The sequence below is a fragment of the Scyliorhinus torazame genome, chromosome 7 (genome assembly GCF_047496885.1).
Source record: "Scyliorhinus torazame isolate Kashiwa2021f chromosome 7, sScyTor2.1, whole genome shotgun sequence".
NCBI lineage: Eukaryota > Metazoa > Chordata > Chondrichthyes > Carcharhiniformes > Scyliorhinidae > Scyliorhinus > Scyliorhinus torazame.
In genome coordinates, this window is record NC_092713.1 from 109,514,140 (window position 1) to 109,538,130 (window position 23,991).

The 23,991-nt window shown below is 46.2% G+C and overlaps 1 protein-coding gene across 1 annotated transcript in view; it reads left to right on the top strand.

Annotated features, from left to right (window-relative positions):
- The window catches only part of tprb (translocated promoter region b, nuclear basket protein), a 243,904-nt gene that overhangs the window by 122,503 nt on the left and 97,410 nt on the right, over window positions 1-23,991 (top strand). The window contains exons 26-31 of the mRNA XM_072511248.1: window positions 686-870; window positions 13,150-13,297; window positions 13,669-13,806; window positions 16,162-16,293; window positions 17,126-17,256; window positions 22,278-22,488. Of these exons, the coding sequence (XP_072367349.1) occupies window positions 686-870; window positions 13,150-13,297; window positions 13,669-13,806; window positions 16,162-16,293; window positions 17,126-17,256; window positions 22,278-22,488 (945 nt within the window). The remainder of the gene's footprint in view (window positions 1-685; window positions 871-13,149; window positions 13,298-13,668; window positions 13,807-16,161; window positions 16,294-17,125; window positions 17,257-22,277; window positions 22,489-23,991) is intronic.

Consider the following 23,991-nt stretch of genomic DNA (forward strand, 5'->3'; position numbering starts at 1 on the left):
GTTGCTTGACACTAGCCCATCCTGAAGGACAACTCGGGATGGACAGTAAATACCGGCCTTGCTGTGATGCACATGTTCTGAGATTAAGTTTATTCATGTAAATATTTATTATGCAACAGTCACTTAACAACCCTACCTTTGTTGCTTCATGCGAAATGCCCTTTTAATGCCTATTCATGAATAAGACCAAAAGCAGATCATTTCCTGCCTTCATCTAGTGTTCAAAATAATACCGTGAAAATTATTATCATTGGGCCATTGAATGTTGGGCTAAATATTCCAACTTTCTTGCAGTAACATTAACCCATAATGTTCTCTACATTTCTTTTTTTTTTATAAATTTAAATTTACAGTACCCAATTGCTTTTTCCATTTAAGAGGCAATTTAGCGTGGTTAATCCACCTAACCTGCACATCTTTGGGTTGTGGGGGTGAAACCCACACCGACATGGGGAGAATGTGCAAACTCCAGACGGACAGTGACCCAGGGCCGGGATTCGAACCGGGTCCTCAGTGCCACAGTCCCAGTGCTAGCCACTGCGCCACATGCCACCCCTATGTTCTCTACATTTCATGGGAATTGGACAACTGCATGAGTCAAGAATATATAAACTAAACAGTACGATACATGACAAACTGGAGAAATCAAGTTTCTGTTACTTATCATGTTTTAATTTTTGACTAGGATGAAATTTCGAAGCTGTCAGTACGTTGTGAGGATCTGCAAAAACAGAACCAGCTGTTGCTTGAGCAAGTGGAGACTCTTAGTAATAAGATGGTAACCACAGTGCAAGAAGCAAGTCAAAGCTCCTTCAATATGTCCTTTAATGAGGAGGGAAAGTCCCAGGAACAACTACTTGAAATTCTGAGGTAACTAAAGTGAGTTTTTTTCATAGTTATTGAAATGGTATGAGTCAAAAATGTCCTGAAAATGTTTGCACTTTTAATTTTGCCTTTGTTCCATTTTATTCAAAATTAATTCATATTGTTTTCCCAGAAAGGAATGGAGGTAGGGAGATCAAAGGGTGAGGGTAAAATGCACAACTTCGGTAGCACTAATGGAGCTTGAGTTCAGTTAATACACCCCATGACAGTTGTGGATTAATCAATAATGGTGTTGCACTAAATATTTGTTTTCCAATTATTGGCCAAGGAAATGTAGGCCCCTTGTTACGCGGTTTTTGCGATTCTTTTTTCAATGTGCTGTCAGTAACCAACTAAATGCAACTACCTCTGCACATCCCACAAAGATTTGGCATCCTACTCAATCTGCATGTTGCCTCTTGGCAAGATTATTATTAGGTTTGCATGCACGTGGAACTATGTCCAGCCTTTCCCCGCTACCAAGTCCCTTGAACCCTCTGCTTGCCTGACATCCAGACTAAGTCACAACTTCCTCCAGTCAAACTTTGGGAAGATTGGCTCTATCATCCTTGGCCCTTACTACAACCTGTAACCAGTTCCACTGATTCCATCTCCTGTGCTGCTATTGGTTCAACCTGAGCAAGGCTGCAAGTACCATTTGCATTCTTTTCCACCCTGACCTCCGTTCGTACATCCATTGCACAGTGCAACTACTGCTTCTGTAACAGCCTCTGCCACTACCACATCCATTCGCCACTCTTACATACTTTCGTCACCTCCAGAATTAACTGTTGTTTTGCTTTCCTGGTTCCTGTGTACATCAGCATATGCTAAACTCTGCTTGTATCCCATCTTTCTCCATCTACCCTGTGCTTTTTATTATTTTATGGAATGTTAGCATCACTGGCAAGACCAGCATTTGTTCCCTATCCCTATTTTACTTTAGTACGAAGTCTTACAACACCAGGTTAAAGTCCAACAGGTTTGTTTCGATGTCACTAGCTTTCGGAGCGCTGCTCCTTCCTCAGGTGAATGAAGAGGTCTGTTCCAGAAACACACATATAGACAAATTCAAAGATGCCAAACAATGCTTGGAATCTTTGAATTTGTCTATATATGTGTTTCTGGAACAGACCTCTTCATTCACCTGAGGAAGGAGCAGCGCTCCGAAAGCTAGTGACATCGAAACAAACCTGTCAGACTTTAACCTGGTGTTGTAAGACTTGGTACTGTGCTCACCCCAGTCCAACGCCGGCATCTCCACATCATGGCTATTTTACCTTGAACTTAAATGGTTTACTTAGCCACTTCAGAGAGCAGTTAAGAGTTAACCATATTGTTATGTGTCTGAACTTGCATTTCGACCAGATTGGGTAAGGATGGCAGCATTCCTGACCTAAAGGACTTCAGGGAATCAGATGGGGTTTTATGGCAATTCCGATCTGCATCCATTTCCCCAAATACTTCAAGTTCTGATGTTTAGGTTACTTGATAGTCTTGCCCAATACACCATCAACTCAAGAGCACCTGCCATCTTCAGCCTCCTGCCATGGCACCTCAAACTCCCCGTTCCTTCTGAATTTGCCCTCTACATCAGTTTTGAGGTTCTGTGCCCTTGTCACGAGGAAAACTTCTTTTTTTAATAAAATATTTTTATTGAAATATTTGTAAAATTTCATAACAAAAACAGAAAAAGAATAGGCGTAAAACATTAACATAGTGCAAAAATAGACATTTCCCCGAACAGCTCTGACTTTACAGACCAACAAAAATAGCAAAAAAACAAACAAACACTACACTAACCCCAAGCTGCTACTGCCGACATTTTAAATTAAATTTCCCCAAGAAAGTCGATTAACGACTGTCACCTCCGGGAGAACCCTAGCATTTAACCTCTCCAGGCAAACTTTATTTTCTCTCGGCTGAGAAACCCAGCCATGTCATTGACCCAACTCTCTACACTCGGGCGTTTTGAGTCCCTCCACATTAAAAGGATCCGTCTCCGGGCTACCAGGGAGGCAAAGGCCAGAACGTCGGCCTCTTTCACTCCCTGAACTCTCAGGTCTTCTGACACTCCGAAGATCACCACCTCTGGACTCGGCACTACCCGCATACCCAGCACCTTGGACATCATAGATTATCATTATCATAGAATTTACAGTGCAGAAGGAGGCCATTCGGCTCATCGAGTCTGCACCGGCTCTTGGAAAGAGCACCCTACCCAAGGTCAACACCTCCACCCTAGCCCCATAACCCAGTAACCCCACCCAACACTAAGGCCAATTTTAGACACCAAGGGCAATTTATCATGGCCAATCGACCTAACCCGCACATCTTTGGACTGTGGGAGGAAACCGGAGCACCCGGAGGAAACCCACGCACACACTGGGAGGATGTGCAGACTCAGCACAGACAGTGACCCAAGCCGGAATCGAACCTGGGACCCTGGAGCTGTGAAGCAATTGTGCTATCCACAATGCTACCGTGCTGCCCTGGCAAACCCCCGCCAGAACTCTTCAAGCTTCGGGCATGCCCAAAACATATGGACATGGTTTTCTGGGCTCCCCGCACACCTCTCACATCTGGCTTCCAACCCGAAAAACTCATCCTCGTCACCGTCATGTGTGCCCGGTGAACCACCTTGAACTGTATGAGACTGAGCCTGGCACATGTTGAGGTGGAATTGACCCTACTTAGGGCTTCCGCCCACAGTCCTGGCTCTAACTCCCCTCCTAACTCTTCCTCCCACTTGCCTTTAAGCTCCTCCACCGGGGTTTCCTCCGCCTCCAACAGCTGGTAGATGTCCGACACCTTCCCCTCCCCCACCCAAGTACCGGACACTACTCTATCTTGTATCCACTGTAGTGGCAGCAGCGGGAAGGCCACCATCTGCTTGCTCAGGAAAGTTCACACTTGTAAATATCTGAAGCCGTTCCCTGGCGGTAATTTAAACTTGTCCTCTGTCATAATATGCACCAGTATATCATGGTGCAGACACATGCTGATGGACACACACTGGGTCCAATCAACATACACAACACCGCAGCCAATCACCAGTGAGAGCACACGCACTATAAAGACAGAGGGCATCAGAGTTCCCGCTCATTCGAGTAGCAGCTAGCTAGGAGCACAGAGCTCACAGCCTGCAACACAGACATTCACCATGTGCTGAGTGCATCAACTGGTTAGGACAAGGCAAAGGTCTTTCGTTAAAGCCAGTATCATATTTACCCACAGTTCAAGTATGTTTAAACAGTGAACCTTTTAATAAAATAGTGTTGCACTACTTCAAGTGTTGGTGACCTGTACGTGATCCAGATTACCCAACACATCATCTTCCAGCGCCTGCAGGCTGGGAAAGCTCCCATCAATAAACAGGTCACCCATCCTTCTAATACCTGCCCTCTGCCAGCTCTGAAACCCGCCATCCATCCTGCCTGGTAGAAACCTGTGGTTATTACATATCGGGGTCCAGACCGACTCTCCCTCCACCCTCTTATGTCTCCTCCACTGCCCCCAGATCTTTAGTGCTGCCACCACCACCGGACTTGTGGAGTATCGGGCCAGCGAGAATGGCAGAGGAGCCATTACCAGCGCTCCCAAACTGGTGCCTTTGCATGACGCCGCCTCCAACCGTTTCCATGCCGACCCCTCCCCCATTACCCACTTCCTGATCATTGCAATGTTGGCCGCCCAGTAGTAGTTGCAAAAGTTCGGCAGTGCCAGCCCCCCCTCCCGACTGCGTTCCAACAACACACTCTTCACCCGCGGGGTCTTATTCACCCACACAAATCCCGAGATGATCTTATTAACCCGTTTGAAAAAGGCCTTGGGGATGAAGATGGGAAGGCACTGGAATACAAATAAGAACCTGGGGAGGACCGTCATTTTCATGGTCTGTACCCTCCCCGCCAGTGGCAGCGGGAGCATATCCAATCTTTTAAAGTCCCCTTCCATTTGTTCCACCAGCCGGGTCTGGCTGAGCTTGTGCAACAAATCACACTTCCGGGCCACCTATGTACCCCAGGTAATGAAAGCTCTTCTCTACCCTCCTCAGCAGCAGCTCACTCAGTCTCTTCTCCTGTCCTTTATCCTGGATCACAAACAGCTTGCTCTTCCCCACATTCAATTTATACCCCGAGAAACTGCCATCCCCTCCAATGGGTCCGAATATACAGTAGGAGATCATCCGCATAGAGCGAGACCCGGCGCAATTTGAAATACTCCGACCTGCGTTGGTTCGTTTGCACGCTTGCCATAGGCGCCTGGTACAGCAATCGGACCCACCAAACCCAAACCTATCCAGCACCTCCCACAGGTACTCCCACTCCACCCGGTCAAAAGCTTTCTCTGCATCCATCGCTGCCACAACCTCTGGTTCCTCCCCTTCCGGGGGCATCATAACAATATTTAAAAGCCTCTGCACATTAGCATTAAGTTGCCTACCCTTAACGAATCCAGTCTGGTCTTCCCCTATCACCCCCGGGACACAATCCTCTATCCTCGTGGCCAAGATCTTAGCCAATAGTTTGGCATTCACATTTAGCAATGAGATTGGCCTGTAAGACCCACACTGTTCAGGGTCCTTATCCCGTTTCAGAACAAGTGAGATAGAGGCCTGTGACGTTGTAGGGAGGAGGATCCCCTTCTCTCTCGCTTCATTAAAGGTCCTCATCAAAAGTGGGCTCAACAACTCTGGAAATTTTTTAAAAAATTCCACCAGCCAGCCATCCGGCCCCGGAGCTTTACCTGACTGCATGCCCTCCAGCCTCTTAATAATTTCTTCTGTCTCGATTGGTGCACCCGACCCTGCTCCACCCTCGGGAACCTCAACTGGTCCAGAAATTGCCTAATCCTTTCCGCACCCGCCGGGGGTTCCGACTCGTATAGTTTGCTGTAAAATTCCTCTCAAACTTTATTCACCCCCCCCCCCCCCCCCCGGGTCTGAGACCACATTGCCCTCCTTATTCTTTACTCCCACAATCTCCCTGGCCGCCTCTCTCTTCCTAAGCTGGTGTGCCAGCGTTCTACTCGCATTCTCCCCGTATTCATACACCGCACCCTTAGCCTTCCTCAACTATTCTACCGCTTTCCCTGTGGTCAACAATTCAAAATCCCCCTGAAGCTTACGCCGCTCCCTCAGGAGTCCCACGTCTGGGGCCTCTGCATATTTCCTATCCACCCGTAATAACTCTTCCACCAATCTCTCCCCCCTCCGCCCTTTCCTTCTTTTCTCTATGGGACCGGATCGATATACGTTCCCCTCTAATAACTGCCTTCAGGGGAAACCTCTCCCGTGTCATTTGTTTCCAAATAGTCCTGGATACTCTTATTCACCCGCTCGCAAATCACCTCGTCCGCTAATAGCCCCACCTCCAGTCTCCGCAGCGGACACTGCCCTCCTCCCCAAGCCGCAAATCTACCCAGTGCGGGGCATGATCCGAAACTGTAATCGCCGAGTACTCCGTCCCCGTCACCTTTGGGATCAATGCCTCGCCCAGAACAAAAAAATCAATGCGGGATAAACTTTTGTGGACGTGGGAGAAGAAGGCAAACTCCCTTGACCCTCGGCCGTGTAAACCTTCAGGGGTCTACGCCCCCGCCCCCCCCCCCCCCCCCCCCCCCAATCTGTTCCATAAAGCCCTTCAGCTACCTTGCTGCTGCCAGCCTCTTCCCTGTCCTGGATTTTGAGCAATCCAATTTGTGGTGATGTGCATCACTGTAAATACATGTAAGCTAGACAGACACTAGAGGGAGCACCAGAAACATCACACACACACACTCAACCAATAGATAGGTTAGATGTGAGGTGACCAATGGACATTCACGATACACAAGGAGGTGACACGACCACAGGGGGGCATTACACCAACCCATACATAAAGGACACCACACACATGATCAGCCCCTTCGACCAGTGGAGACGGTCAGCGAGGAGAGGCACAGGGTTGATTCATTATCACACCCACCACGTGGAAGACACCAGGATGAGCAGTAGTGTCGAACTCAAGTTATAAAAGTGTACATCGTGTAAATAAATGAGTTGAAGTTATTTACACGTCTCGACCTTCCTTGACAAATGCAACACAAGGAAGCCGCTTATGGTACAAAGGAAACATACCAAAACATGGTACCAGTAGTGAACTGCTTAAATCCAGATAGCCATACTTCAGTGTACAGTGACAACCAGCAATACCCAGGCAAGATGTACGAGCTCCGAGTTCCGCAGCCGCTCCAGTGCCACGGCGATCTCCCCGAAAACTGGCAGCGATTCCGGCAAACGTTTGCACTCTTCCTGGTGGCAGCTGCACTTAAAGACCTGGCCGATTATGAAAAGATAGAGTTTCTCCTCCCCATCGCCGGTGCAAGAGCAGAAGAAATCTTTTAAAAATTCAAGTTCTCCAAGGGGCAAAACAGGTACGACTTCCAGGCAGTCCTGGGCAAATTCGGCAAATACTGTGCGGAAAACACACTCCAATCGGCAAGGAAAGGTAAGAGAAGCGCCAGTACTCCCCTCGAGGCCGAAATCCCGGACCAGAGAGCGATTTGGGTCTAGGTCGGCGGCCATCTTGCTAAAGGGATTACACTAGCGCAGTTGCGCGAGAAGTGCGCAGAACCGGAAGTTTCCTTTGCGCATGCGCGAGATGCCGTGCATGTGCAATCAAGAAAACGGCCATCGCTAAAGGAACAGCGATCTGCGCATGCGCAATCGCTTCCTGCGAGCTACGTCACGCGCGTCATGACGTCAGAAGCCCCAGGCCGCACCAATTTAAAAGGGAAACGACCCAAATCAAAGAAAAAATCTTTTAAAGCTGTAACACAACCTTCCTTCACCTGGAATGACAGCACAATGCCTCAAATTGAACCAGGAAATGAATTTAACCTCAGAAGAACCCTGCAACAAGCAGTTACCTAGGCACAAACTGATGATTCCGACCTCGAACACTTCGATGCCGATCGTTAAATATTTTCTGGACCTCGCGAGCCCAATGACAGCTCCATGGTCCGAGACGACTACGACCCGGACGAACCTTTCATGTTGCACATTGGCGACCCCCGCATTGAATCCGACGCAGATACGGATTCACTTTTCAGATCTGAGGATCTTCAACCCAGCAGATACGACGTCCCAACTCATCAGTGCAGGATGATGCTGCAGCCTGAAATTAACAGACAGGGAGCGGTGCAAGCCCACAGAGAGCGGCCTGCTGCCACACAGAGCATGGTCCACGCCCCGCTCAGGGTTCCCGACTCTACGAAAGAAGACATGCAAGGCTCCACACCGCAGTCCTTGCAGGAACAAGACGTGACTCCAGTGTCACAAGACTCCACAGCAAGCTCGTGGACAGACTCCACAATTGCAGAAATGCATGACTCCGATGCGCGGTCCTTGCAGGAACAAGACCATGAGGGTCTAGCAACCTCCTCTGACCAACTAGCGGCAGACGATGCAAGTCTGCCATGCTCACGTAAACAGCAAGAAGGCTATAACAGTCTACCACGCTCCACTGCACAGCAGGACGACCATGACGGTCGATCATGCTACAATGAAGGGCACAGCGCTGATGACTGTTCAAGCCCAAATGAAGACGAGCCAAAGGAATCGCCTCTTCCAAGCCCGAAGAAAAAAGGATTATGCGCTGACCTTCAGAATCATTCTAGCCGAAGAGATATTAATAATGCTGCACAGTCACAGAAGGATGCTGAGAACTTGCTAAAGAAATTGCTTGTATGTCTAACTTGCAAGGAGCAGACTGAAAATTGCCATTGCTTTAGTACGGATCGAAAAAATGGACAAGACATTGATCCTCATTTAATGGAAATAACACAACCTGAATCATATCTACAGCAGGGACAACTGCCTCCCTTCAACACAAAACCGCAAAGTCCCAACTACAGAGACCAGCTGTTAGTCAGTAATGACTCTTCAACCCCTGATGGGAATATTAATCGCATTGAACCTCTGCACACACCACTGATAAATGAGCAGAACATTGGAGCAAGAATCCTGCGGACACCAACATCGAGTAGCCAGATAAAGCACTTAAAACCCGCAGCAGTTTCAAGTGAACCAATTGGGCTTTCCAGTGATGGTGAAGATGCAGATAAGGTCGACCCGATTATCCATTGTACCACATTAACTCCAGAGATTAAGTATTTATGTCTGGGGAGTAGAATGTGGGGCAATTGAGAACAGTAAAAGAGAGACTGTGACTGTGCCAGTCCCAGCAAAATCGGAGCCAGAGACGATGAAGGCATGTTCATTAGAAAAGGATGCATATGAAGTAACTGAGAAGAAAATTGAAACGGACTGTTCTTTGGAAACTAGTACAATGATGAAAGAAACATTGGATCTAACATTTGATACCCTACATATGGGAGAAATTGAGGGAAATGAACAAGGTTCTGTAATGTCTGGGGGAAGATTTAAAATTCCAAAGAAGAAAAGCCCAAATGAAGGACAACGGCAAGACAGTGACAGTCCACCCACATTGTTTGCACCACCAGATGAAACCTCTGACAATTTACCCAACCCTAGTGAACAGCAAGCAGCTACTGAGGATCTACCCATGGTATGTGAAATGAGTGACGACAGCATCCCACTTCCCATGCAAAAGGTGCAAAGTGACAGACCTCAGCTAGTGCATACAGAGGCACTCGACGATCACTGAGACCACTGGTGACTCCGGTGACACCACACTACTTCCACCCTCAATTGCTCGAACCTCTCCACTGGTCAATGCATTCCTGCATGTTCCGACTCCAGACGTGCAGCTTCAAGAAATCTCAACTGACTCCAGTGAACCTGCTAAGACTCCAGACGGGGAGCATCAACAAAAAACAGACCAGACTCCAGATGGGGAGCAATCAAACGCCGATTCTGATTCACTTAAGCCAGACTTTACTCCAGACAGGCAGTGTTGCAACCTCAGTGATGGCACGCTCAGGGTGACAGCAGATGCCACAAAGACAGGAGATGGATCACGTGACAATCACACTGGGTCAGCAATAACAAGCAGCAGCTACAATCCAAGAGGAATACACCAATTTTCACCACAGCTATGTCCACACATTTGTTCCACACCGACAGTGCGGCCAATGACAGCTCATGCTGGACAAACCCAGTATTCAAGCCTGCAGCAGCCAGCAGTCTATGCAGCATATTCTCAAACAGACCAGCACTACAGACTGCCCACTAATGGAATCAAGACCGAAGGAGGACTACCGCCAGCGCAATCTGCACTACAGACTGGATGCCTTAGTTACTGCCCAGGATTTGCTGCACCACAGCCTGGCCAGACAGCATATTCCTATCAGATGCAAGGTTCTAGTTTCACACCATCACCAGACATTGATGCGAGCAGCAATTCTGTCTCCAAATCGACATGCTTCAACGCTTCTCAGCAGAATCACCCTTCCAGCACAGCATGTGGCCAGAACCAGTATGCACAGTCTCATCCGACTTCAACACCAGGCACATCCATGACCTCGAATGATACTGTTGATGGTACCTCTTCAATGTCAGTGACCTATCAGCTACAAGATGCCATCCGACAGCACCACCACAAACATAAAAAGAAAAAGACTCCAAAGCGGACAGCGCAGTGATTCGACCACTTCTTGGTTCCTGTTGATGGTGTTCATAACCAAGAGAGACATTTGACCATGATGATTGATGGTTTATGGACTCACATGAATGGTTTGGACTTATTGTTTAATCACCATTCCCATGACTTGTATATACCTTACATTCTCTACCTGTTCTTTGTTCAGTTTTTCTTAAAGTGTACAGAAAATATGAACATATAAAAAGGGGAGGATGTGGTGATGTGCATCACTGTAAATACATGTAAGCTAGACAGACACTAGAGGGAGCACCAGAAACATCTCACACACACACACACGCACACACACACTCAACCAATAGATAAGTTAGATGGGAGGCGACCAATGGACATTCACGATACACAAGGAGGTGACACGACCACAGGGGGGCATTACACCAACCCATACATAAAGGACACCACACACATGATCAGCCCCTTCGGCCAGTGGAGACCGCCAGTGAGGAGAGGCACAGGGTTGATTTCATTATCACACCCACCACGTGGAAGACAGCAGGATTAGCAGTAGTGTCGAACTCAAGTTACAAAAGTGTACATAGTGTAAATAAATGAGTTGAAGTTATTTAGACGTCTCGACCTTCCTTGACAAATGCAACACAAGGAAGCCGCTTGTGTTACAAAGGAAACATAACAAAACACAATTCAGGTTCAATGACCGTATTGAAGTCCCCTCCCATGGCCAAGTTGTGTGACTCCAGGTCCGGGATTTTACCTAGCACATGCCTCATAAAACCCACATTGTCCCAGTTCGGGGCGTAGACATTCACGAACACCACTCGGACCCCCTCCAACTTCCCACTCACCATGATTTACCTGCCCCCTTTATCCGCCACTATTCTCCCAACCTCAAATGCCACTCGCTTGCTGATCAGAATTGCTACCCCCCTGGTCTTCGAGTCCAGCCCTGAGTGGAACACCTGACCCACTCAGCCCTTCCTTAGTCTCATCTGGTCAGTGACCTTCAGATGTGTCTCCTGGAGCATGCCACGTCTGCCTTCAGTCCCTTTTAAATGCAAAACACGCGTGCTCTCTTCATTCAGGTCCATTCAGACCTCTCACGTTCCAAGTAATCAGCCTGGACGGGGGTCTACCACCCTTTTTTGGCCAGCCCTGAGCCTGCGCCCCCCGCTTCCCCGGGCACCCCCTCAAGCCGCAGCCGCCGCTGACCCTCCCTTTATTCCCTGAAGAAAATGTCTCCCTTGCCCCCATCTTCAAAGCATTAAGTGTCTCTTAGCTCGAGTCCAGCTTCTTCTCCATAATAATTGCCCAAACATCACCTGGCGACTCAAAATAATAGTGTCGGTCGTCATGCGTTCCCCACAGACTCGCAGGGTATAATACCCCAAACTTCACCCCCTTAAAGAGGGTCGGCGTTGCCCGGTTGAACCCCGCACGTCTCTTAGACAGCTCCGCACCCAGGTCCTGATAAATGCGCACCTCATTATTCTCCCACTTGCTGCTCCGTTCATTCTTGGCCCATCGCAGGACACGCTCCTTGTCTGAGAATCGGTGGAAACGGACCACCATGGCCCTTGGCGGGTCATTCACCTTGAGTTTCCTTGCGAGGGGTCTGTGGGCTCCATCCAGCTCCAGGGGTCGAGGAAAAGCCCCCGCTCCCATCAACGACTCCAGCATACTCGCCACATACGCTCCCGCATCTGATCCCTCGATACCTTCAGGGAGGCCAACAATTCTTAAATTCTGCCTCCTTGTTCTGTTTTCCAGCTTCTCCTGCATCTGTTTGTAGCGGTCCTCTAGCACCTCCACCTTATGCTCCAGCACCGTTATCTTGTCCTCTTCGTTGGAGAGTTTTAATTCGATCTCCTGGATCGCTTTCCCCTGGGATGCGTCGGGACCATTTGGTCGATCGATGCTTTCATCGGGTCAAGCGTATCCCTTTTTAGCTCGGCAAAGCAACTTTTGAAAAACTCCCATCTTTTGCTCCCTGGTCCTTGCCGTCTGCCATGCTTCGCCGCACTGCCAGCTTCCCTCTATCGGGACTAATTCGTTTCACACGGCCACTTCTGGTCCAGCTATCCATACACCAAGGGGGGAAATCCTCCTTACTGATGCTAACTCCACCGATTAATTTCATAAAGTCCACAAAAACCCAGGAGAAAAGGTCCAAAGGTCCGATTCAGGCGGGAGCTATCGAATGTGCGACCTACTCCATGGCCGCCACCGGAAGTCCAAGAGGAAAACTCTGAATGGTGTGAATTGGGTAATATTTGGACTAAGCCCACTTTCAATATTATGTAAGTTTAATGTATCTCACTGCAAACCTAGATTTTCCATGGGCTTAAAGTCAGACCCCTTGGTCTTTGCACCCTCCTGTATTATCTGCTGGATATAAAGTCAGACCCCTTGGTCTTTGCACCCTCCTGTATTGTCTGCTGGACATTTGGTCCCGTTATGCCATTATTAAAATTCTGCAACGTTTTCCCTTTAAGATTACTAAACATTTAGTTGGGTCCATCAACTGTTGTGGAATATCAAGCAGGTTTTCAGGTTGTATTGCTATTTGCCAGTAGTTGGATATAGTCATCATGCCTTTACTTAAAACTAAATCTATAATGGAGGTTAAAGATTCTAAAGCAAAGTCAATGCCTAAAAAGGATTAAAATGTTTGATATGTTTTCTCCAATTATGTTTGTTTTAGATTTGTGCGACGAGAGAGAGAAATTGCAGAAACAAGGTTTGAAGTTGCCCAAGTTGAGTCACTGCGATATCGCCAGCGAGTAGAGAATTTGGAGAGAGAATTGAAGGAAGTACAGGAAAGCCTCAACTCGGAAAGGGAAAAGGTGCAGGTAAATATACTAACTTGAATTGCTTTAATTGTCTAAAAAAGATCTTTATCTAAAGGACAGTGATGGAGAACTTGAGCGAAAAATAGTGGTATTACTTGTAAACCATAAAGATGGAAACCATTGTCAAGCACCTGACATTCCAAATATGAAGCTGATAGATCTGTCTCTTGTCCAGCAGATGTACTGAATTGTAGACTATTTTGAACATTTAAACCAATTTACTTTTTATTTCTGCTTCATAAGATTTAATACAGTAAGGAATCCGCGCAGTTATTTACTGCCCTTAAATTATCTAGTTTTGAATAGTTTTTATTTTCAACAAGAATAACAATTTGTTCATATATTCAGTTGTTGGCTCGAATTTCTTTCAGGTAACTGCCAAAACACTGGCCCAACATGATGAGCTGATGAAGAAGACTGAGACCATGAATGTTCTAATTGAGACCAATAAGATGCTGAGAGATGAAAAAGAGAGGCTGGAGCAAGAACTCCAACAGACGCGAGCAAAGGTCGATATTCTTTCAAGTTCAAAGGATTTACTACATTTGTTTTTGTGTAGAATTATTGGAATTGATTTGATTCCCATAATTGTGAATTCATTATAAATTGGTAATTTTGAAATCAATACAACATTTAAAAAAAAAAGGTTGGCTATAAAATGGATGGCCAATACAATCCTGCCGTGTGGATCTTTTACCACCACCGTCCCCACAATCTTTTGTCCTGACTAGCTGTTTATGCTATATAACAGTTTTATCATCCAGACAAAAGGTTGAGTTTGAATAAATGCGTTCACGTTTTAATGGACCAAACATTGTTCAGCACACACAATAGATGCAGCGGAATATTTTCTTATGTACTTCACATTTCTGTCTACCTGTAGATTTTTTTCCTAACCAACATATATTCATCTATATGAACAGCATTCTAGGTCTGAATCTGTAATTGTTGTATTTGTCGAATGCATGACATTTCCGACCTTGAGTTCGCTTTCCCTTAATTTGAGTTTCCGCATTTGCTGAGCACTTGAGCCTCAGCTGCCAGTCCAGTTAATTTTATTTCTTCAAGACCTTTTTGAAGCAGTGTAGCAGTATCATAATGGGCACAACTAGGCGTTTGATGTAAGCTGGGAACTCATGAAATCACGAAACAATTTGTCACTAAGTTTAAGGAGCAAAAGGAAAGCACTTGAATTTGTGGAAAGTTATTCTCAAGTTATTGGGTTGTCTCCGAAGTGCTCGGTACCACGGTAGCCCAATGGTTAGCACTGTGGCTTCACAGCACCAGGGTCTCGGGTTCGATTCCCGTCTGGGTCACTGTCTGTGCGGAGTCTGCATGCTCCCCCCGTGTCTGCGTGGGTTTCCTCTGGGTGCTCCAGTTTCCTCCCACAAGCCCCGAAAGACGTGCTGTTAGGTAATTTGGACATTCTGAATTCTCCCTCTGCCTACCCGAACAGATGCCGGAATGTGGCAACTAGGGGCTTTTCACAGTAACTTCATTGCAGTGTTAATGTAAGCCTACTTGTGACAATAAGTTATTATTATTCAAACAAGCCAACACTTTTTTGTACACAGCGCAACAAGAAAATAACAAGTGGTCTGTTTTTTGTTTTTTGTTGGTATTGAGAAAAATGTCATCTGCACAGAGGAAGAACTTTCTGCTGCAGTTTCAATTTGTGCCATAACTTGCACAGTCCATGTGAATAGCTAGATGAGGCCTCGTATTAATGCCAAACAATGAAACATGTTTCCACTATTTCAGTAAAGCAGCATCGTGTTCTTCCAAGACTGCAATTTAAATCTGAATTGGACGCAAGATTGTGATTAACTTGGATTTATTAGCAGTCCAAAATACAATTATATCCAGTTTAAATGCCTTGTGTAAAATTGGAAACTTAAATCCTTCCATAAAGGGTCAGTGTATGAAGCATACAAGGTACTGAATAGTGAAAAAGTATAGTTTGATATTTTATAGAATTTGGCAGGCAGACAAGTTGGGTTTTCTTTCGTCCTTTGTTGCTATCTATAATAGTATCAAGGCGTTGATTTGAAATGGAAACTGAAAATTTTCAGTAATATTTGATTAACAGTGCTGCTTCCGAACTCCAGGGACCCAGGTTCAATTCTGGCCTCTGCTGACTGTGGAGTTTGCACTTTAGAACATGGAACATACAATGCAGAAGGAGACCATTTGGCCCATCGAGTCTGCACCGACCCACTTAAGCCCTCACTTCCACCCTAGCCCCTTAACCCAGTAACCCCTCCTAACCTTTTTGGTCACTAAGGGCAATTTATCATGGCCAATCTACTTAACCTGCACGACTTTGGACTGTGGGAGGAAACCGGAGCACTGGAGGAAACCCACGCAGACACTGGGAGAACGTGCAGACTCCGGACAGACAGGGACCCAGCGGGGAATCGAACCTGGGACCCTGGCGCTGTGAAGCCACAGTGCTAGCCGCTTGTGCTACCGTGCTGCCCTCCCTGTCTCTGCGTGGGTTTCCTCCAGGTGCTCCAGTTTCCTCCCACAGTCCAAAGATGTGCAGGTTAGGTGGATTGGCCATGATAAATTGCCCCTTAGTGTCCAAAAGGTTAGTTGGGGTTGCTGGGATAGGATGGAGGCGTGGGATTAAGTGGGGTGCTCTTTCTAATGGCCGGTGTGGACTCGATCGGCTGAATGGTCTCCTTCTGCACTGTAAATTCTATGGTTCAGTTTTCTGTGCTGAAAGTTTTAGATCTTTAAGTTAGCTTATGCGTAATGCTTTACGAGAGAAATAGTAGTTTTTAAGTTTGTGATGAAGTAACGTGAATATTCAATTTGTATGTTAGCTGATATTTGTTCATCATATTGTTCTTCAATTCTAGATTTGTAAGTTGGAGTCTGATATCCTACCTCTTCAGGAGTCTAATACTGAACTTAGTGAGAAAAGTGGCATGTTGCAAGCAGAGAAGAAGCTGCTTGATGAGGATCTCAAACGCTGGAAGGCCCGTGCTCAGGTATGATGGAGGCAGATTTCTTTAGATTTTGTTTTGTATGCTCGATAAATTTCCAAACTCAAATTCTTTCCATTTGTCAGCTGTTCATTTGTCTGCTCTAGCAATAGCAGCCAAAGTGGTTGGGGTTAAATTTGATGTCATTTTCTGGAATTAAACTGAAACCAGCCACTCCAGACTTGTAGTTTCCAAAGAAATACTTCTGGGCCTGAAATAAAGTACTTGGTCCTATCCATCTCTACTTCCCGGTGCCCCTTAACTTTGCTTTCCCTCAGTGACCTTGGGACTTGACCTCTGCTAATTACTTTAACTGTTTGTTCCTCCATTTCAGATTTCTTTTTCTATCAATGTTTTATTCGTTCAGAAGATGCGGGCATTGCTGGCTGGGTTAGCATTTACTGCCTGTCCCTAATTGTCCTTGAATTGAGTGGTTTGCTGGACTATTTCAGAGGGCATTTAATAGTCAAACACATTGCTGTGGATCTGGAGTCACCTGCAGACCAGACCAGGAAAGGATGGCAGATTTTCTTCCCTAAAGGACATTAGTGAACTAGATGGGTTGTTATGACAATCTACCATGGTTTCCACCGACTGCAATGCTGGGATTTGAACCCGGGTCCCCAGAATATTACTCTTGAGGCCTTTGAGTTACTTGTCTAGTGACAATACCACTACATCACTGTCTCCGTATTGACCAATTTATAATGGCTATTTACTCCAAGATGGTACTGTACTAGCCAGCTGTTACTTTTGAAATTTACTTTTTATAAACACTAAATACAGTAGAAACTAGCATTGATTATTACCAAAAGCGATGTTGTTTTTTGTATTTTAGCAATTAATTAGTCAACAGAAAGAGACTGATCCTGATGAGTATAAGAAGCTATTATCAGAGAAAGATACAAACACCAAACGCATTCAACAACTGACTGAAGAAACTGGGAAGCTGAAGACTGAACTTGCTCGGTAAATGTGGACTGTGTATATGTGGGTTTGAAGCAAAAACTAAAAATAATACTTGATATCCCTAAAATGAGGAATATTGATGGCTTATTAGCTGCTTCAATTATTTAAAATAGGTGGAGATGAGGGAAAAGGTGGAATAATATTCTAAAATGCAAGTGTCACATGCAGGAGATCTAAAGAAAAACAAAAAGTCAATGCACAGCAGGTCAGGTGGCATCTGTGAAGAAACTGAATTTGTAGTCATTGTTTCTTGCCTTGAATACTTCCATTTTTTTTGTGTCTCTGTGATGCAGAAAGTTTTCCAACTGCACTTGGTGCAGGCTTGATGTGCATTTGTAGTTTATCATCTGATAGTACAAATGTTTCAGTAGTTATATTCTGTAGGTGACAGGGCCTCCGAATACCTGCTGTCCACCTGCAAAATCTCATCCACTAAACCCGCCATCTCCACCCGCATTGGAAAATAATCTCTCTGTCTCTCTCTCTCTGTCTCTCTCTCTCTGTCTCTCTCTCTCTGTCTCTCTCTCTCTCTGTCTCTCTCTCTCTGTCTCTCTCTCTCTCTCTGTCTCTCTCTCTCTCTGTCTCTCTCTCTCTCTGTCTCTCTCTCTCTCTCTCTCTCTCTCTGTCTCTCTCTCTCTCTGTCTCTCTCTCTGTCTGTCTCTCTCTCTCTCTCTGTCTCTCTCTCTCTCTCTCTCTGTCTCTCTCTCTCTCTCTGTCTCTCTCTCTGTCTCTCTGTCTCTGTCTCTCTCTCTCTCTGTCTCTCTCTCTCTCTCTGTCTCTCTGTCTCTCTGTCTCTCTCTCTCTCTGTCTCTCTCTCTCTCTCTCTCTTGCTCTCGCTCTCTCGCTTGCTGTCTCTCTCGCTCTCTGTCACTCTTCCCCCCCCCCTCACTACTGCCTTCAGTGCCTCGCACAACTTGGCGTCAGAACACTCAGTTGTGTCATTCAGCCCACGTATAGCAGCCCTCACCCACTCACAAACCTGCTCATCTGCCAACAGCCCCACATCTAACCTGCACTGCGAGAGGTTAAAATCCCCCACTCCCCATTGTCAACCGGTGCGCATCCCCTCCTGGGCCAGCCCGTCCTGCAGTCCCTCAGGCCTGCCTTCGGATGTCCACTGTCATCAACCATCCTCATACCACATTTCAAAAGCCCTCCCTTGCCAGCAGTCTTCTCCTCCTCTTCCCCACCCCACCCCACCACCACCACCACACACCACACAACAACAATCCCAGTCCTCTAACCACCTGCTCACCCCCCACTGCACTTCTGTGAACTGGCCCACCCAGCTAGCCTGGCAGCCACCCTCCCTCCCCTGCTCAAACACTATCCTGGTGCAAACAACAACATCAACATTCAAAGACCAAAAAATAAAAAATGTCCCAACCACCCATCCACCACAGAAGAACGAAGGACAATGGCCCCAAAGCAAAAAGAACACCGTCTCCAATGTTCAATGTCCTCCTTCTCCTGCCAGTCCATTGTCCCTCAAAAACTCCATTGTTTCCTCTGGTGTCCCAAAATAATATTCTCGGCCATTGTAGGTCACTCAAGGGGTGAGCCGGGTACAGCACCCCAAGCCACCCCCTTAAAGAGGGTAGCCTTCACTTTATTAAAGCCCACTCTCCGCGTGGCCAGCTCTGCACCCAGGTTCTGATATACTCGAAGTTCACTGTCCTCCGAGGTACACCTCCTCGTCTGCCTGGCCCAACTCGGGTTCCGCTACTTGTGCAGAAACTGGTGCAACCGTACCACCATCGCCCTCGGAAGCTCATTGCCCTGCAGCTTCCTCATCAGTGCCCTGTATGCCCGGTCCACCTCCAGGGGCTGTTCGAAGACCCCCTCTCCCAGCAACTTCTCGAACATCTTGGCCACATACGAGCCAGCGTCCGCTCCCTCAATATCCTTTGGCAACCCCACGATCCTCAGGTTCTGTCTCCGGGAGCGGTTCTCCAGATCCTCCATCTTCTCCTGAAGCCACTTCTGGATATCACGCATTACCCCCATCTCGGCGGCCAACGAAGCAAGCTGCTCCTCATGCTCCCCCACTGCCTCCTCCACCTTCTGGATCACCTGGCTTTGAGACTCCAACCTCATCTCCACACAGTTGATCCCCGTTTTAATCGGATCCACTGTCCTCGTCAGGTCTTCCAGAATCCTTCCTCTGCTGGGTGAACTTTTCGTTCAAGAAGTCCACCAGCTGTTCCATGGACCACCTGAGATGTTAGGGCCGGTCCCTTACTCTCCGCCATCTTCCGAGAGAAAGTTTCTTGCTCCAACAGCTCCTTTTGCCTAAAACCAATTCTAGTCCACGAATCCATCCACTGATGGAACAAACTCTTCCTCCACCGCTCCTGCACCTTTTGCCATCAAAACATCCACCCGTTAATCAGGGAAAAGTTCCAAAAACAGCCCCACAAGCGGGGGAGCTATCAAATGTGTGACCAATCGCATCATGGCCACCACCGGAAGTTCTTGGAAACTGTATTTTTTCAAAGGCAAGTTTATAAAAATTGCATTGCACCACATAAGCTGCATTATGTAATATAGATAATTTGGTATCCTCCAATTACTTTACAACCATTAATACTTCTAAAAGTCTTCTTTGCTGATAGAATGCTTTTTGAACCTAACAATTGCATAATTGTAAAATCAAACTTTCCTTCAGATGATCTTGTGTTTAAGTGAACATCTGAAAAAGAATGCCACATGATGGAGAAATTGACTATCCATCTATATTTTAGTCATAAATGAAGAATTATTATGCTTCACCTTTCAAATTGCTTTCTTTATCTATATATGAACATAAGAATTAGGAATAAGAGTAGGCCAATCAGCCCCTCGAGCCATTCAATAAGATCATGGCTGATGTGTTGTGAGCTCAAGCCCACATTCCGGCCTTTCCCTGATAACCTTTCACCCCTTGTTAATCATAAGCTATCAAGCTCTGCCTTAAAAATATTCAAACATTCCACTTCCACTGCTTTTGAGGAAGAGAGATCCAGAGACCCTTGATTCAAGTGAGTGACCCCCTATTTTTAAACAGTGACCCTTAGTTGCAGATTCTCTGGCATGAGGAAACATCCTCTCCATATCCACCCTGTCAATACCCCTCAAGATCGTAAAGGTTTCAATCAAGTCACCTCTTACTCTTGTAAAGGCATCTCTAAAGTACAATATCCTCACTTCCCCCAGTTCATGGTCTCTCATAAGTTGACTCGACGACTCCAATGTATCAAAATAGAATTCCTGATTCTGTTGGGTGTCCCATAGTCGAGCAACATATAACACCCCGAACTTCAACTTTTGTGCAGAGGGCTACTTTGACCCTGTTGAACCCAGCCTGCCACTTGGCCAACTCCCCACTCGCGTCCTGGTAGATAGGCACCACGTTTCCTTCCCAGGTATATATAATCCTCTCGTTCACCCACCGCAGGATCTTCTCTTTCTTCACAAAACCATGCGACCACACCACCATTGCCCTTGGCTGCTCCACCGCCTTCGGACTCTTCAATGCCCTGCGTGCTCGATCCGCCTCGTGAGGTCGGTCAAAGACCCTCTTCCTCCACTGACTTCTCAAACATATTTGCCGCATACTTTGTGTCCTGGGTTCCCACAATCCCTTCAGGCAGCCCAACAACCTGGAGATTCTTCTTCCTGGAGCGATTCTCTAGATCCTCCTCTTTCTTCCTCAGCTGCTTCAGGCCCTCTGCCACGAGCACCATCTCTGCCTCGAACGCGGCCAAACCTGTCTTCATGATCCATCAACAACTCTCCCACCTTCCGGAGTGCCGAACTCTGAGCCTCCAGCCATTGCTCACTCTCTCAATAGCTGACCTGATTGGCTAAACTTTGATCAGACTGTTTTCCGATCAGATTTTGTTTCAACTATCTTATCATAAATTATATTAATTGCATTGAAATGTGTTGTTTCAATCTCATGTATTTGGTGTTCATCTTTGAAAATTAGAGGGTAATTTAACCAGAGAATATTGCTACTTTGTGCACAATGTTATCTCAGTTATTGCTATTGTTTTACCATTTATGGGATATCAATTTTAATGTCCTTTGCGCTAATATTTGTGTCAGGTCAATTTTTAAGCTTGAGCACTTAATTCTCCGCAGCATTGAAAAAAAAAAAAAAAAAATTTTTCCCAATGAAAACTGGACCAGATAAAATTGCATCATAGGTCCTGCTGCTCATAAATTGTGATTACATATCACTTGATTGTATTTAAGACTCTACGTTCTCTGTTACACTTGGGGCCCCAGCTGGAGTATTGTGTGTAGTTCTAGAATCCACATTATAGGCAAGATGTGACAGGAAAGGGTGCAGAGGCGATTTACCAGGCTATTGCCAGCGTGAGAATTATGGTTACAAAAAGCAATTGGATCGATGGGTTGTTTTCCTTGGAGCCGAGGAGACTGGGATGACATGATTGAGATGTATAAAATTATGAGGGGCACAGATAGAGTAGACAGGAAGAAATTTTTCCCCTTGATGGAGGGATCAGTGATCAAGGGGCAAAGATTTAAGGTAAGGGGCAGAAGCTTTCAGAAGGGATGTGAGGGAAAATGTCTTCAACCCAGATGGTGGTGGCAATCTGGAATTCACTGTCTGAAAAGGTGATGGACGCAGAGATCTGCAACATTTAAATATTTAAATGTGCACTTGCAATGCCAAGGTATACAAAGGCAATGAGCCAAGTGCTGAAAAATGGGTTTAGAATTGTGAGGTGGTTGTTTGTGACTGTGCAGACACGATGGGCTGAACGGCCTTTTCTGTGCTGTCGACCTGACTTGTTTATGCATTTGCAAAAGATGCAGAGTTTAAGGATTGTTGTATAAACATTTTTCCTCGTGTTTATTAGAATTGCAGTTTGTAAGAATAGCCTAGACTTTACACCTTATTTAATTCAATGTTTGTACCTCTGTCAATGTTGTCTTGCAGCCAGATCTGGACAAGATAATGTCAATGTTGTAAAATTTTAAGTAGTTATTTAATACTATTTTGTTTACAGACTAAATGCATCGTCCTCTGTATCACAGCGGGATGTACAGACTTTGAAGGTTGAACTCACGAGAGTGACTGTTGATCGTGATAAGCTGAAACAAGAGGTGTTGGCGAGGGTGTCAGATATTCAGGAAAAAAATAAAACTATCACCCAGGTTAAAAAGATTGGTCGGAGATACAAGACTCAGTATGAGGAGCTGAAAGCACAATATGATAAGGTAATGTGTGCATAACTACTCCAAGCGCAGTGCTGCAGCTGCAGCGAATGGAAAAATCTGCTGGAAATATTCAGCAAATCATGCAGCGTCTTGAGAGAAGGAAAATAGTTATCATTTCAGGATGAGGACCTAAATTAATCTGATGAAAGATCATTGACCTGAAACATTAATTCTTTTCCTCCAGTTATGCTGCCTGACTGTTAAATATTTCCAGCATTGTAGATATTAATTTGTGCAAGTGTTTTTCCAGGGCGGAGGTAATAAGAATTTAAATATTGTCTGATTGTTCTGCATGTTTTGGGTATTCTGTTTTCTAAACCGGTGTTTTAGTTATGTTGGCCACCTCCTTTTCCTGAGCACACTTATTGTCATGCCCAAAGTCAGGCTGCATTGTAGCTAACCCATTGTATTTACTGAAATATTTTTCTTAGCTTACTTTGCGATAAGCCCATATATCTTTGGCCCACAACAGTCTCAATCACAAAGATCGAAGAAGGAAAATAAAATGTTTTTTTTAAATAAATGTTTTATTAAAGTTTTCCAATGAATATTTTTACATAAAAAAATAGAAATACAGATAGTAATAAACAATAACAATAAACATATCCCAAAGCTTACAGTGAAACTACTTACACAACAGAATTTTTTTTTTTTTTAAACTACATGGTGGGTTTTGTCTCCATGCCCAACTCGCATTGTATCAACAGTACCCCCACCTGAACCCCCCCCAGGATGCTGCTGCTGCTGACACTTACTGCTCCTCTAGAAAGTCAAGGAAAGGTTGCCACCGCCGGGAGAACCCCATCAAGGACCCTCTCAAGGCGAACTTTATTCGCTCCAAGCTGAGGAACCCCACCATATCACTAACCAGGCCTCCACACCCGGGGGTTTCGAGTCCCTCCACATTAGCAAGATCCGTCTCTGGGCTGCCAGGGAGGCAAAGGCCAGTACCTCTGCCTCTTTCGCTTCCTGCACTCCCGGATCCTCCGACACCCCAAATATCACTACTGTTGGACTTGCCTTCACCCGAGTGTCCAAAATCCTGGACATCACCCTCGCAAACCCCTGCCAGAATTCTTTAAGCGCCGGCATGCTCAAAACATATGCGCATGGTTTGCCGGACTCCCTGCACATCTCGGGCACCTGTCCTCCACCCCAAAAAACGTACTCATTCTTGCCGCCATTATATGCGCCCGATGCACCACCTTAAACTGAATTAAGCTGAGCCTGGCACATGATGAGGAAGAGTTCACCCTGCCCAGGGCGTCGGCCCACAGGCCCTCATCCAGCTCCTCACCCAGCTCCTCCCACTTGCCCTTCAACTCCTCCACTGAGACTTCCTCCACCTCCTGCAGCTCCTGATAAATGTCCGACACTTTCCCCTCCCCAACCCAGATGCCAGACACCACCCTGTCCTGGATCCTACGCGGGGGCAGCAGCGGAAATGTCCCCATCTGTTTTCTAAGAAAATCCCGAACATGGAGGTACCTGAACGCATTCCCC